The sequence below is a fragment of the Lithobates pipiens genome, unplaced genomic scaffold (assembly GCF_037356315.1).
Source record: "Lithobates pipiens isolate NorthernLeopardFrog02 unplaced genomic scaffold, aLitPip1_a1.2 Scaffold_28, whole genome shotgun sequence".
Taxonomy (NCBI): Eukaryota; Metazoa; Chordata; class Amphibia; order Anura; family Ranidae; genus Lithobates; species Lithobates pipiens.
The window spans coordinates 24,460,201-24,474,172 of NW_027507789.1; the positions used below are offsets into that span (position 1 = coordinate 24,460,201).

General features: G+C 43.7%; 1 protein-coding gene across 1 annotated transcript in view; it reads left to right on the forward strand.

Moving 5' to 3' along the window:
• The first annotated feature begins 2,645 nt into the window (after nucleotides 1-2,645).
• The window catches only part of MYCBPAP (MYCBP associated protein), a 74,926-nt gene continuing 63,599 nt past the window's right edge, over nucleotides 2,646-13,972 (forward strand). The window contains exons 1-3 of the mRNA XM_077458915.1: nucleotides 2,646-2,766; nucleotides 8,690-8,823; nucleotides 13,472-13,631. Of these exons, the coding sequence (XP_077315041.1) occupies nucleotides 2,718-2,766; nucleotides 8,690-8,823; nucleotides 13,472-13,631 (343 nt within the window). The 5' untranslated portion in view covers nucleotides 2,646-2,717. The remainder of the gene's footprint in view (nucleotides 2,767-8,689; nucleotides 8,824-13,471; nucleotides 13,632-13,972) is intronic.

A 13,972-nucleotide genomic window follows, 5' to 3' on the forward strand; every position in this document is an offset into this window, starting at 1 on the left:
CGTCCAAGGAACTGCAGGCCTCACTTGCCTCAGTTAAGGTCAGCGTTCATGCCTCCACCATCAGGAAAAGACTGGGCAAAAATGGCCTGCATGGCAGAGTTCCAAGGAGAAAACCACTGCTGAGCAAAAAGAACATCAAAGCTCGTCTCAATTTCTCCACAACACATCTTGATGATCCCCAAGACTTTTGGGACAACATTCTGTGGACCGATGAGACAAAAGTGGAACTCTTTGGAAGGTGTGTGTCCAAGTATATCTGGCGTAGAAGGAACACTGCATTTCATAAAAAGAACAGTAAAATATGGTGGTGGTAGTGTGATGGTCTGGGGCTGTTTTGCTGCTTCAGGACCTGGAAGACTTGCCGTGATAAAAGGAACTATGAATTCTGCTGTCTACCAAGAGATCCTGAAGGAGAATGTCCGACCATCTGTTCGTGTACTCAAGCTGAAATGAACTTGGGTTCTGCAGCAGGACAATGATCCTAAACACACCAGCAAGTCCACCACCGAATGGCTGAAGAAAAACAAAATGAAGACTTTGGAGTGGCCTAGCCAAAGTCCTGACCTGAATCCTATTGAGATGTTGTGGTATGACCTTAAAAAGGCCGTTCATGCTCGAAAACCCTCTAATGTAACTGAATTAGGACAATTCTGCAAAGATGAGTGGGCCAAAATTCCTCCAGGACGCTGTAAAATCCTCATTGCACGTTATCGCAAACTCTTGGTTGCAGTTGTTGCTGCTAAGGGTGGCCCAACCAGTTATTAGGTTTAGGGGGCAATCACTTTTTCACACAGGGCCATGATGGTTTGGATTTTTTTTCACCTTTAATAATAAACACCTTCATTTACAAATTGCATTTTGTGTTTACTTGTGTTGTCCTTGACTATTGTTTAAATTGGTTTGATGTTCCGAAACACTTAAGTGTGACAAACATGCAAAGGAACAGGAAATGAGGAGGGGGGCAAACACTTTTTCACACCACTGTACTCCTGAATGCTGCACTCTGTACATAGCACACTCCTGAATTCTGCACTATATGCATAGCACACGCCAGAACTCTGTATCTGGGGTACACTACCTACAGAGAGCAACTAGCCATTTGACAACCATACTGCTGCTGTGGCCTGCTATGAAATGGAGTTTGACACCCCTGTGCTAAAATGGAAAATTGTAGGAAATACTTAACCTAATTTTCCTTTCCTGCGCCAATTTATGGCATAATACTATAACATGTTCGCTACCATGTCAGTGAGGAAAACAGAAAATAGTATCAAATAATTGTAATTTTCCTTTCTTGGAACTATTCCATGGCAGCAACAGCATACAGGTTATATAGTGTGCTGCCCAGTTGGTGCCAGGAAAATGCAATTGGCACCAAGTGTGCGTGTGTAGGCCAATAAAAATGAATAGCACAGCACACTGATTTGTGCATGTCTGTCTGTATGAATGTGCCCCGGGTCATAAAAACATTAGCTTCCAGCAGTCGCCAAGGGATTAAAATGTGGGCATTGCCCCAAAAATGAGGGTCACCTGACAACATGTGTTGGCTTTACAGGCTGAAATGCAATTTGCCTGGCTGTCATGCTGACCCCCTGGCTCCAACACTTGGAGTCCCTGACAGGTATACAGAAGGAGGTCCGGCTTTGCAAATCTAAATAATGAAGGTTTGGAAGCATGTGGATTAGCAGGACAGCCAGCTGACTAGCACTATCAGAACAGTTAGCAATGGCTACTCCTGTATTTCTCTCAGGACAGTTAGCAATGGCTGCCCCTGTATTTCTCTCAGGAGGTTAGCAATGGCTGCCCCTGCATTTCTCTCAGGACAGTTAGCAATGGCTGCCCCTGCATTTCTCTCAGGACAGTTAGCAATGGCTTCCCCTGCATTTCTCTCAGGAAAGTTAGCAATGGCTACTCCTGTATTTCTCTCAGGACAGTTAGCAATGGCTGCCCCTGCATTTCTCTCAGGACAGTTAGCAACGGCTACTCCTGTATTTCTCTCAGGACAGTTAGCAATGGCTGCCCCTGTATTTCTCAGGACAGTTAGCAATGGCTGCCCCTGTATTTCTCTCAGGACAGTTAGCAATGGCTGTTCCTGTATTTCTCTCAGGACAGTTAGCAATGGCTACCCCTGTATTTTTCTTAGGAGGTTAGCAATGGCTGCCCCTGTATTTCTCTCAGAACAGATAGCAATGTCTGCCCCTGTATTTCTCTCAGGGCAGTTAGCAATGGCTACCCCTGTATTTTTCTTAGGAGGTTAGCAATGGCTGCCCCTGTATTTCTCTCAGGACAGTTAGCAATGGCTGCCCCTATATTTCTCTCAGAACAGATAGCAATGGCTGACCTGAATTTCTATCAGGACAGAGTTCATATTACACTTTGAGACCCTTTGTTTATTAGATATTTATGTCACTTTTCCCGACAGTGCTTGCTGGAACTTATGGTCCTACAGCTACAGCCTCCCTTTTCGAGAGGGGTCTGGCTGTACAGTGGAGCTCCATTCTGCAGCCAGACACCCCCCCCCCCCCCGTTCTCTTCACACATATGGACGCTGTATTCTCGCGAGATTACAAGCTGTGTATGTCTACAGACTGTATGTGGAGATCTCGCGAGATCAGCATTGTTGAGCTTTTCTATTAGGCTTCCGAGGAGCCCCTGGAAAGGGGGCGTGTCCAGAAGTTGTGTACGGTTGTCATAGAGACGGTGTTCGGGAGCCCAGCATGGCGAACAAGCCGGGGAAGAAGGAGGCTCAGGGAAGAACCCCACCGGGTAATAGTGACTGGGGAAGAGGGGGGCATGACATCACAGGGTGTACTGTCAGTAGTTGGCACTAAGAGGTGAACCATACCAGTGTAGAATATCCTATGGTCTCCATGATAACACATTACTATGCACAATGACAGGGTGACAACACAGGGGCAGAAATCAGTGACAGCGTTGTCACCAGTGCCTGAACAAGGACCCTCATGGCATAAAAGCTGGATAGTATATTAAATTATCGTCCATTGCAAATGTCTGGTCAGCTGTTTTGCCACCCTCCCCCTCATTGCAAATGTCAAAACTTAGCCCCCCAGCGTCCGACGCTTCCGGGGGTCTCATGTGATGTCACTGCGCTTTATGACTGTGCTGGGAGCTCGGAATCCCCCCAGATTATATTTTTCGGTGTTAAACCCTTTCTGTATTGGGGGCAGGGGAATGGAAAATAAAAAAATCCGACCTGTCACTTTAACAGGGTAAACTTTACTATTATTATTATAAATTATTGAAATGTATATAAAATGATGTATAATAATAATATAATAAATGTGGGTGTGTGTATATGTATATATATATATATATATATATATATATATATATATACTATAATACTATTTTTTAAATGATTATTTTATCATTTTTATCATCATTTTTTTATATTATATATTATTGCAGCTGCTACCATTTTGTTTGTTTATTATTACTATTTATATTAATATTATTATTATTTTTGCATTTTATCATTATTATTTTTGTATATTTTATTATACAGGGGCCCTCCAGATCCTGCCCCCCCCCATGTGAATGAGTATGGGTAACATTGTAACCCTACCCATTCACCTCAAAAAAAAAAAAAAAAGGTAGTGTAGTGTAAATAAAAACAAGAAACAGTTTTGACAAGTCCTTTATTAAAAATCTTCCTCCAGTCTTCTCCAAAGCTGTCGCCCGCCTTTGTGCCAGTTCCGCTCTCTGCCGGTTCTTATATAGCAATGGGGTGCGGCCATCCAGGAATGCCACCACGAGACCCTGCCCTTGTGACGTCACAATGGACAATGGGGTCTCATGGTGACATCACCAGATGGCCACGCCCCATTGCTATATAACAGGGAAATGCAATTAGCGGACCTCCAGCTGTTGCAAAACTACAAGTCCCATCATGCCTCTGCCTCTGGGTGTCATGCTTGTGGCTGTCAGAGTCTTGCTATGCCTCATGGGAATTGTAGTTCTGCAACAGCTGGAGGTCCGCTAATTGCATATCCCTGCTATATAAGAACCAGCAGAGAGTGGAGCTGGCACAAAGGTGGGAGACCGCTTCGGAGGAGGACTGATTCGGCGGAGTGAGAAGACCGAAAGAAGGTGTTTAATAAAGGAATTGCCAAAACCATCTCTTGTTTTTATTTACACTACACTACCTTTTTTTTTGTGGGGGGGGGAATGGCTAGGGGTACAATGTACCCCATACTCATTTACATAAGGGTGGGGGCAGGATCTGGAGGCGGGCTTATTAAAGGGTGCTTCCAGATTCTGATAAGCCCCCCATCCACAGACCCCGACAACCACAGCCCAAGATTGTCAGGGAGAGGCCCTGGTCCCAAAGAACCCATCCCCCCCCCATGTTGAGGGTGTGTGGCCTGGTGTTGTCCAAGAGGAGTGCGCTCGCTCGCCCCCGCCCCCTTTATTCTGACCTGCCAAGCTGCATGCTGGGTTAAGGGTCAGCATGGACTTTGGGGGAGGACCCCACATTTTTTTTTTTTTTTTTGGCATGGGCTTCCCAAGGCCTGGTAAGGATCTTGGTGGGGGGAAACCATGCTGTTTTTTTATTTTTTTTCTACTTTGGTGTTGAGTTCCCCTTCAAAATCCTCAGAGCACAAGTCGCACCACAATTAGGATCATGATGATCCGATGCAACTTCTATTCAATGGGCTGAAAGTTGGATCAGTAGACAGCTTTCATAGGGAGCTACTAAAAGTGCGTTTTTACAGCCGCTTTTTTCTGGTGTTGGTAGTGACTGATTGTCACATGTTTGTCACAGTGTGATGATTAGGGTGTGGGTCCGCGGACCCTGAAAGTCTTGGGAGGGGCTGGACAGGGCCTTCTGGCTTGGTTCGCCTTCTCTCATGGGGTCTCCCTTTGGGGGAGCCCCACCGAGTACTTGGGTGGGTTTGTTTCAGCAGATCCGCCAGAGAAAGGGGGTCCGACTTGTTTCGGCTAGGTGGGCCCAGTGTGTCCCTCAGTCCCCGTCTGGAGCCTAACGCCCCGGGGGATCAGGGTAAGGTCCTTCCTAGGGAGGATCATGTAACACCAATTGCACGTTTTGTGCCACTCTTTATGTGCACTTTATTTGGCACCGGGTTGAGTTTTTTGGTGTGTTTCACATGCCACAGGCTTAAATAAAAAAAAAAAAACAGGAAGTAACTTAATAAAAGTAAAACAAAAAAGTCTAAAACACGTAAATATGATGTACTTTCCTATCTAGCTACTAATGCTAGCAGCATAAGAATAAAAAAAGAAGCAATGTTGATTGGGAGAGTGAAGTTCCACTTTAAGGCTAGGTTCACATTGCTGCGATGCGGGAACGCCGCGAATCCGCGGCGTTTTCCCGCATCGCATACCTCCCGCCGGCAGTTCACACTGCCCTATGCGGACGGCTGGGGGTGTCAATGTTATGTTAATGACACCCCCAGATCCGTTGGCATATCGCAGTGCGATCTGCCGACTCGCACAGGAATCGGATCGCATGGTGTGAACCCCCATGCGATCCGATTCCGTTGCGGACCCAAAAAAGGGTCCTGTGCGAGTTTGCTGCGGGACAGCTGCGAGTTCAGCCATACTATCTGTATGGCTGAACTCGCAGTGCTACGGAGATCGGATGTGATTTGCTGTGCGAATCACATCCGGATCTCCCCCCGCAGCAGTGTGAACCCAGCCTAAAACAGAATCACTGGGAAATCATTTTCTGTGGGAAAAAGAATTAGGGCAATAAATAGGGAAATGATTCAGAAATGCTGTGATGTAATACTCCTCCTTATGCTACAATGAAAAAGCAGAGCTGTCAGTTTTGCGTAGCATGAAAGGAATAGCATTTCCAAGAACCTATTTTTAGTCATTCAGAACAAGAATGTATTATCATGATAAAATATCATATATTAATATAATAGTACATAGGCAACACATCCCCAACAACCTTATCAAGACCTTCCAATTACTAATAAACTGTATAGATGGGACTTTTCTGCTGGCTCATTACCATATCAACACTGTACACCACAATACATCAAAACCTTTTTTGTTAACAAATATTAAAAACTCATAAAAGAAAGGTCTTGTGCTAAATGACTGCCCATGATCTGACATTCCCGGCGATATATCTGCTAAGCAGGAACACAGATCTTTACATTCCCCCAATCAAAACACCTCCCCCACTGTTAGTAATCACTCCTAGCCACTTACAGACCGGAAGAGTTGGTTGCTTAACTGCTTGCCGCCCCTCCATGTCCCAGAACGGGCGTTCTGTCGTGCCTGCGGGGGGAACGCAGCGCGGCGATCGCAGCTGCACCATGTTGCTAGGACATGGCGTGACCCCGATCTCTGTAAAGAGACTCATTCACGGCTCTTTAACCATGTGATCGGCTGTGTCCAATCACAGCTGGTCACATGTAAACACAGAGATGCCAGTAATAGGCTCTCTTCTCCTCACATTGACAGAGTGTGTGGCGAGGAGAGCCGATCAGCGGCATCTCCACGCAGGGGAACATCTAGGAATGTAATCAGGGCACTGATTATCAGTGCCCTGATTACAAAATAGAAATACAGTATCACCATACAGTGCCCACCAACGCCAGCAATCCATGCCCACCAGTGGCAGCAATCAGTGCCCACAAAAGCCACCAATCAGTGCCCATTAGCGATGCCAGTGAGTGCTGGCAATCAGTGCTGCCCATCACTGCTGTAGATCAATGTCCATCAGTGCCACCCATCAATGCCCATCAGTGCCGCCTATCCGTGCTGCCTATCCGTGCCCACCAGTGATGGCTATTAGGGCCCAGCAGTGCCCATCAGTGCTGCCTATCAGTGCCCATAAGTTCGGCATATTAGTGCCTCCTCATCAGTGCCTCCTCATCAGTGCCCCCAAGTGCCACCTCATCAATGCCCACCTTTTCAGCCAATCAGTGATGCCTCATCAGCGCACATCAGTGAAGGTGGAAAATTACTCAATTACAAAATTTACTGACAGAAAAAAGTAAAAAAAAAATATTTTTTTTAACTTTTGGTCTTTTTTTTGTAAAAAATAAATAAAAAAACCCAGCAGTGATTAAATACCATCAAAAGAAAGCTCTATTTGTGTGAAGAAAATAAAAAAAATGTTTTTGGGTACAGTGTAGCACGACCGCGCAATTGTCATTCAAAGTGCGACAGTGCTGAAAGCTGAAAAATGGCCTGGGCAGGAAGGGAGTGTAAGTGCCCGGTAGGCAAGTGGTTAATGACCAGGCCATTTTTTGCGATACGGAGCTGCGTCGCTTTAACTGACAATTGTGTGGTTGTGCGACGCTGTACCCAAACAAAATTTACGTCCTTTTTTCCCCACAAATCGAGCTTTCTTTTGGTGGCATTTGATCACCTTGGTTTTTGTTTTTTGTGCTATAAACAAAAAATAAGCGACAATGTTGAAAAAAAAAAACATTTTTTACTTTTTGCTATATAATAAATATTGCCCAAAAATGTTTTTAAAAAACACATTTCTTCCTCAGTTTAGGCCAATATATATTCTTCTGCATATCTTTGGTAAACAAAAAAAAAATAAGCATATATTGATTGGGTTGCGCAAAAGTTATAGTGTTTTCAAACTATGGGAAAGATTTATGGCATTTTTATGACACTTTTATTACTATTATTTTTTGTTTACTAGTAATGGCGGTGATCTGCGATTTTTGCCGCGATCCTGGTATAACCAGCCGAAGTCCAGCGACGTACGGGTATGTTGCTGGTCCGGAAGTGATTATGCAGGCATGGTCCACTGTTGTCACCATCGGGAAACCCAACCTGGGAAATCCCATGCATCCATAGCTAAAGTGCATTTAGATATTTCGAGTTATTTACTAAAACTGGAGAGTGCAAAATCTGGTGCAGCTCTGCATAGAAACCAATCAGCTTCCAGGTTTTTATTGTCAAAGCTTAACTGAACAAGCTGAAGTTATGAGCTGATTGGCTACCATGCACAGCTGCACCAGATTGTGAGTACTCGAGTTTTAGTAAATCAACCCATTTGTGGCTGCATATAGGCTGCAGGAGATCAGCAGCATTGTAGCTGAAGTCCATATTGCTGTGACAGCCACTCTAAGCCCCTGTAGACACGGTCGGAGATTTCCACAACCAAATCCGTCGGATTCTGCCCGTCGGATTTTGTCCATTGGATCTTGTCCGAAACTGTTGCATACACACGGTCGGACAAAGTTGGCGAAAAATCCGATCTTTCAGAACGTGATGACATTACGATGGGACTACGTTCAGGCTAGTAGCCAATAGCTTTGATGTAGGAATTTGATCTGAGCATGCGTGGCACTTGGTCCGATCAAAATTCTCTACACATGATCGGATTAGGTCCGACCGGCCCAGTTGGTCGGGAAATATTTCCAACATGTTGGAAAATTGGGTCCGACGGAGATTCGGACGGAATCAGTCCGATGCATACCACACACAGTCGGATTATCTGACGACACGGTCCGATAGGACACATTCCGATGGATTCTCCGACCATGTGTACAAGGGCTTAAGGCTAGTGTGTTAACTTAAGTTGTTTTTAGGTCACGTTCTTTTATGGATGCAGGATAAATAGCAATATACATTTTTTATTATAGACCCGCTATAGAGCTCCCATCCCGCCATGCAAAGCTGGAACATCTGCTAATATTATTTATTTATAACTTGATTGTTACAGAGAAAAGGAAGTCAAAGGTATATGAGCAATCAACTCCGCCGGTGCCCAATGAGCTGAGTGAATCCTCTACAAGCAGCGTGCTGATAGGAGAAGAAATTCAGTCCCTCACAATCAGACTTGGTGATCTGGAGAAGGTGAGATGCTGTATTAGATGAATAGTCCTATGCTACCTCAGTGATATGGACTTATGAAACATAAAGCATTTGCTATAGCACTGAGACTAATGCCCTGTACACACGATCGGACATTCCGACGACAAAATCCGACAAAAAAAATAAAAAATGTAAGAAGACTGTTAACGTTTTTTAAATTTTTATTTTATTTTATAACGGGTAATTTTTGTCTGTCATTGATGTACGCTGATGAGGCGGCACTGATGGGCACCGATAGGTGGCAGTGATGGGCACTGATGGGTGGCAGTGATGGGCACTGATTGACACCACTGGTGGGCATTGATAGGTAGGACTGGTGGGCATCGATAGGTGGCACTTGTGGGCACTGTTAGACTATAAATGAGGCATAATTGCCTCTTCCGTTTCGGGATCGATGTCCCTTTAAGGCTGGATTCACACCTATGGCATTTTTAGTGCTTTTTGCATTTTGCAGATTTGCACTACAGAACGTGTTCCATAGGAAACAATGTTAAATGGACTGTAGTTCAAATCTGCAAAATGCAAAAAGCACCAAAAATGCATAGGTGTGAATCCAGCCTTAGATAAGCCAGTGATGGGCTTTTTTTTCCTCCTCCGCTGTCAGCATGAGGAGAAAAAAAAAACGATCACCGAGCTTTTGTTTTGATCACGTGATCAGCTGTCATTGGCTGACAGCTGATCACATGGTAAGGGGCCGGGACAGGCCCCTTACTCAGATCGGTGATCACAGAGCGCTCCGCTCAGGGAGCGTGCATATATATATATATATATATATATATATATATATATATATATATATATATATATATATATATATATATACGACGGCCTCCCGGGAATTCACACCTGCGCTGTGGCCGTCATTCGGCCATAGAGCGGATATAAGGTGGTTAAAGTGATTTCTCAGTAAAATAAAGCATAGAGACATGAATGGATGGGGGAGTTTGCTTTAAACAATAAAAATGAATCAAATAGAGTTTTTGGTTTGTAGCGCTCAGAGCAGGCGCGCTTTTAGCAATAAATAGATAACCGGACAGTCTGTAGTCCTCTTTTTGCCTTTGGCTGCTCCTATGTTCAAGGAGGAAGGAGAGGTAGGAGAAGCATGGAATCATTACATACCTCCAAACTTTTTGAGATGAGAATGAATGAGGGACACCTATCAGCAAAGGTATGCAGGCATAGGACACACCCCTTGTCACGCCCCCTTAGAGGAGAATTGTACAAAAAAAAAAAAAAAGTTAAACCCACAAGTGCTTTTTTACCATTACTTTTCCATTATATTGGCTTTTGGAATTTACAAATGCAGCAATTTAGAAATCAGATGAAAGTTTTAGTGCTGGAAAACACTTTTTGATAGATAAAAAGTGCATTTTATATACATCTATATATATCAGACCAAAATGAGAGGGAATGAGGGACAGAGGGACATTGCTCCAAATCAGGGACAGTCCCTCCAAATCAGGGACAGTCCCTCCAAATCAGGGACAGTCGGGAGCTATGTCATTATGCTGCTCTGGATGCCTCCTGCCATCAGTGTATACTGAGCACAATGGAGGAACCTTTCAGTACTCTGATGACGAGTAGTTCTCGGTATGCAAAGTAGATGGTAGGTTCAGTAAATTAAAATCTTGTGTAATGTCGGCAATTAGTTTGACGTTCTACCACAGCTTCCTCTTCCTTCTTCATTTCCCTTCAAACATCAGAACTTTTCACATGCATCAGCAGTCTTGGGCCTTGTTTTCCAGATGGTGGGGGCCTATTCAGGGTTTGTGTGACATCAAGCAGTATTACTTTATGCTTTAAAACATACCCATTTTTTTTTTTTTTTAGAAAAATCTAATTTCTTCATCAATTTAGGACAATATGTATTCTGCTACATCTTTTTGGCAATTTTTTTCCCCCAATATGTTGATTGGTTTGCGCAAAAGTTATACCGTTTACAAACTATGGGATATATTTATGGATTTTTTTTATTTTTTACTAGTAATGGTGGCAATCAGCGACTTATAGCAGGACTGCGATATTGTGGCAAACAAATTGGACACCTAACTGCCACTTTTGACACTTTTTGGGGACCAGTGACGCTAATAGGGTGATCAGTGCTAAAATATAACTCACTGTCACTATACTAATGACGCTGACTGGGAAGGGTTTTACATCAGAGGCGATCAAAGGGTTAACTATTCCTAGCCGGTGTTTGTATACTGTGGGGGAGGTGCTTTTAATGTGGGAAGACATGGATCATTGTCCCTGCTTTTTAGGAACACAAATAACACATATGCCTTGTTTACATATGCAGACTGCCATTCTGCCTCTGTAACGAATGATCAGCGGGTGTTGGCGGACATCGAGCCCGCAATACCCACTGAACGGCTCCCGCTGTGATTAAATACATTACTCCTGAAGTTCTTCTTTTGGGTAGGTTGTTTGTTGGAAAGCATATGAAATGGAACAGTTTCATTTTATTAAAATGCGTGCACTGAGGTTTGTACATGTCTGTTAGACTGTTGTTTGTTACACACTCATTAAAGCATATTTCCTGGGTAAAAGAACCATGGTGTATGTGTGTTAAGTAAAGGGGAAGTAGGCTCAAGTTTTATTTAACTATGCTCCATTAAGTCCCTCCAACTGTTAGTACAATTTGGCCACACCCAACCATTTCCCATCCTAAAATTTGTCTGCAGTCTCTGATCATCTCCTGTAGTATGTCTGCAGTCTCTGATCATCTCCTGTAGTATGTCTGCAGTCTCTGATCATCTCCTGTAGTATGTCTGCAGTCTCTGATCATCTCCTGTAGTATGTCTGCAGTCTCTGACCATCTCCTGTAGCATGTCTGTAGTTTCTGACCATCTCCTGTATCATGTTTGCAGTCTCAGACCATCTCCTGTAGCATCTCTGCAGTCTCTGACCATCTCATGTATTATGTCTGCAGTCTCTGATCATCTCCTTTAGTGTATCTACAGTTTCTGGCCATCTCCTTTATTATGTCTGCAGTCTATGAGCATCTCCTGTAGCATGTCTGCAGTCTCTGACCATCTCCAGTATCATAAGTTTTAAGGTAATAGCAACGAGATCAGAAATTACACCATATCCCAATTTAACATATGAAAAAAGAGAGGAGGAATAAACCACAGGACTTTTAAGGTGCCCAAAAAATTAATTGATTACAATTGATAAAATGCAATAAATTTTATTATGACAATACAAACTTATAAAAGATTCCTTGTTCTATCACTTGCTCAATTCATAAGCAAATACAGACACTACCGCTCTACGTGTTTCGCTTCAAAAGAACAATCTCCTGTATCATGTTTGCAGTCTCTGACCATCTCCAGTATCATAAGTTTTAAGGTAATAGCAACGAGATCAGAAATTACACCATATCCCAATTTAACATATGAAAAAAGAGAGGAGGAATAAACCACAGGACTTTTAAGGTGCCCAAAAAATTAATTGATTACAATTGATAAAATGCAATAAATTTTATTATGACAATACAAACTTATAAAAGATTCCTTGTTCTATCACTTGCTCAATTCATAAGCAAATACAGACACTACCGCTCTACGTGTTTCGCTTCAAAAGAACAATCTCCTGTATCATGTTTGCAGTCTCTGACCATCTCCTGTGTCATGTTGGCAGTCTCTAACCATCTCCTGTGTCATGTTGGCAGTCTCTAACCATCTCCTGTGTCATGTCGGCAGTCTCTGACCATCTCCAGTATCATGTCTGCAGTCTCTGATCATCTCCAGTATCACGTCTGCAGTCTCTGATCATCTCCAGTATCATGTCTGCAGTCTCTGATCATCTCCAGTATCATGTCTGCAGTCTCTAACCATCAACTCTATGTTGTCTGCAGTCTCTGACCATCTCCTGTATCATGTCTGCAGTCCTATAATGTGTCTGCAGTCTCTGACCATCAACTGTATGTTGTCTGCAGTCTCTGACCATCTCCTGTAGTATGCCTGCAGTCTCTAAATATCTCCTGAAGAGATCTCCAGGCTGAGTTGGCATTACCTAATCAGTGACGTGCAGTTCTGTCATATATATAAAGGCTGTAATTGTGTGGGTTAAAGAGAACCTGCACTTGGTGTAAAGTTTATTAGCAGATCTGTGGAGTTCAAAGTTCCATAAATCACACCAAGTGAATTGGCATCATCGGCGGTAGAACAGGGCACAATACTCTTAGTGGTTTCTATCAAAAGAACTTCTCTGTAGATGTAGGGGATCACAGGATGGGTTGTGGATAAAGTGGGATAGGAAGGGGAAGGATATGTGGAAGTAAGAGGCATAGGGGGGGGGATGATGATCACACAGTTAGAGAATGCTTGGTGATCTCTGAATGGCGCCTGTGCCCAGCGGCCAATCTTCTGTGTTCACAAAGCAGCAGAGCCAGTGGCATACTGGGGGGGGGGGGGGGTGGGCACACTGGGCGGCGTGCTGCGGCCGGCCGCCTTACATTTCTTTCTTTGTGTTGCCCGTAATCAGGGAGCATAGAAGAAATCAATCTATTGGATGGAGCGAGGTATAAGATAAAATATTCCATTACTTTATGTCCCCATTACTGAACTGCTGTTAATAGGATACCTGAAAATTGACACATTGGATTTGTTTTTTTGTTGTTTGATAGCTCCATGTGCCACGACGCCCCAAAGAAGAGCAGAAGTCCTCAGTTACAAATAGAATTTTAATTCGCAAACATCATGATAAAGAGGAGGGCAGAAAAAGACAGTTGTTGGTGGCTCGTCCCGCACCACAAGATTCTTCTTCCAGAGGACGCACATTTTCAGGTATGCCAGTATTACTGTTCATACATGTGTTTGTTCAAGGGTCGGTCCACCCAAATGTGAGTCAGCCCAATTATTATTATTATACAGGATTTATATAGTGCCAACAGTTTACGCAGCGCTTTACAGCCTGAGGGCAGACAGTGCAAATACAATTCACACAATAATACAGTAGGAATCAGAGGGCCCTGCTCGTCAGAGCTTAATCTAAGACAGTGTTTTTATATGTCTTGGTTCAGGGGTGTACGTACAGTGGTCGCAATTGCGACCCGGCCCCATGCTCTAGGGGGCCCGTGTGGCCCCCCCTGTACTACTGAATAGGAGGGCGTTGGCATGTAGAGGAA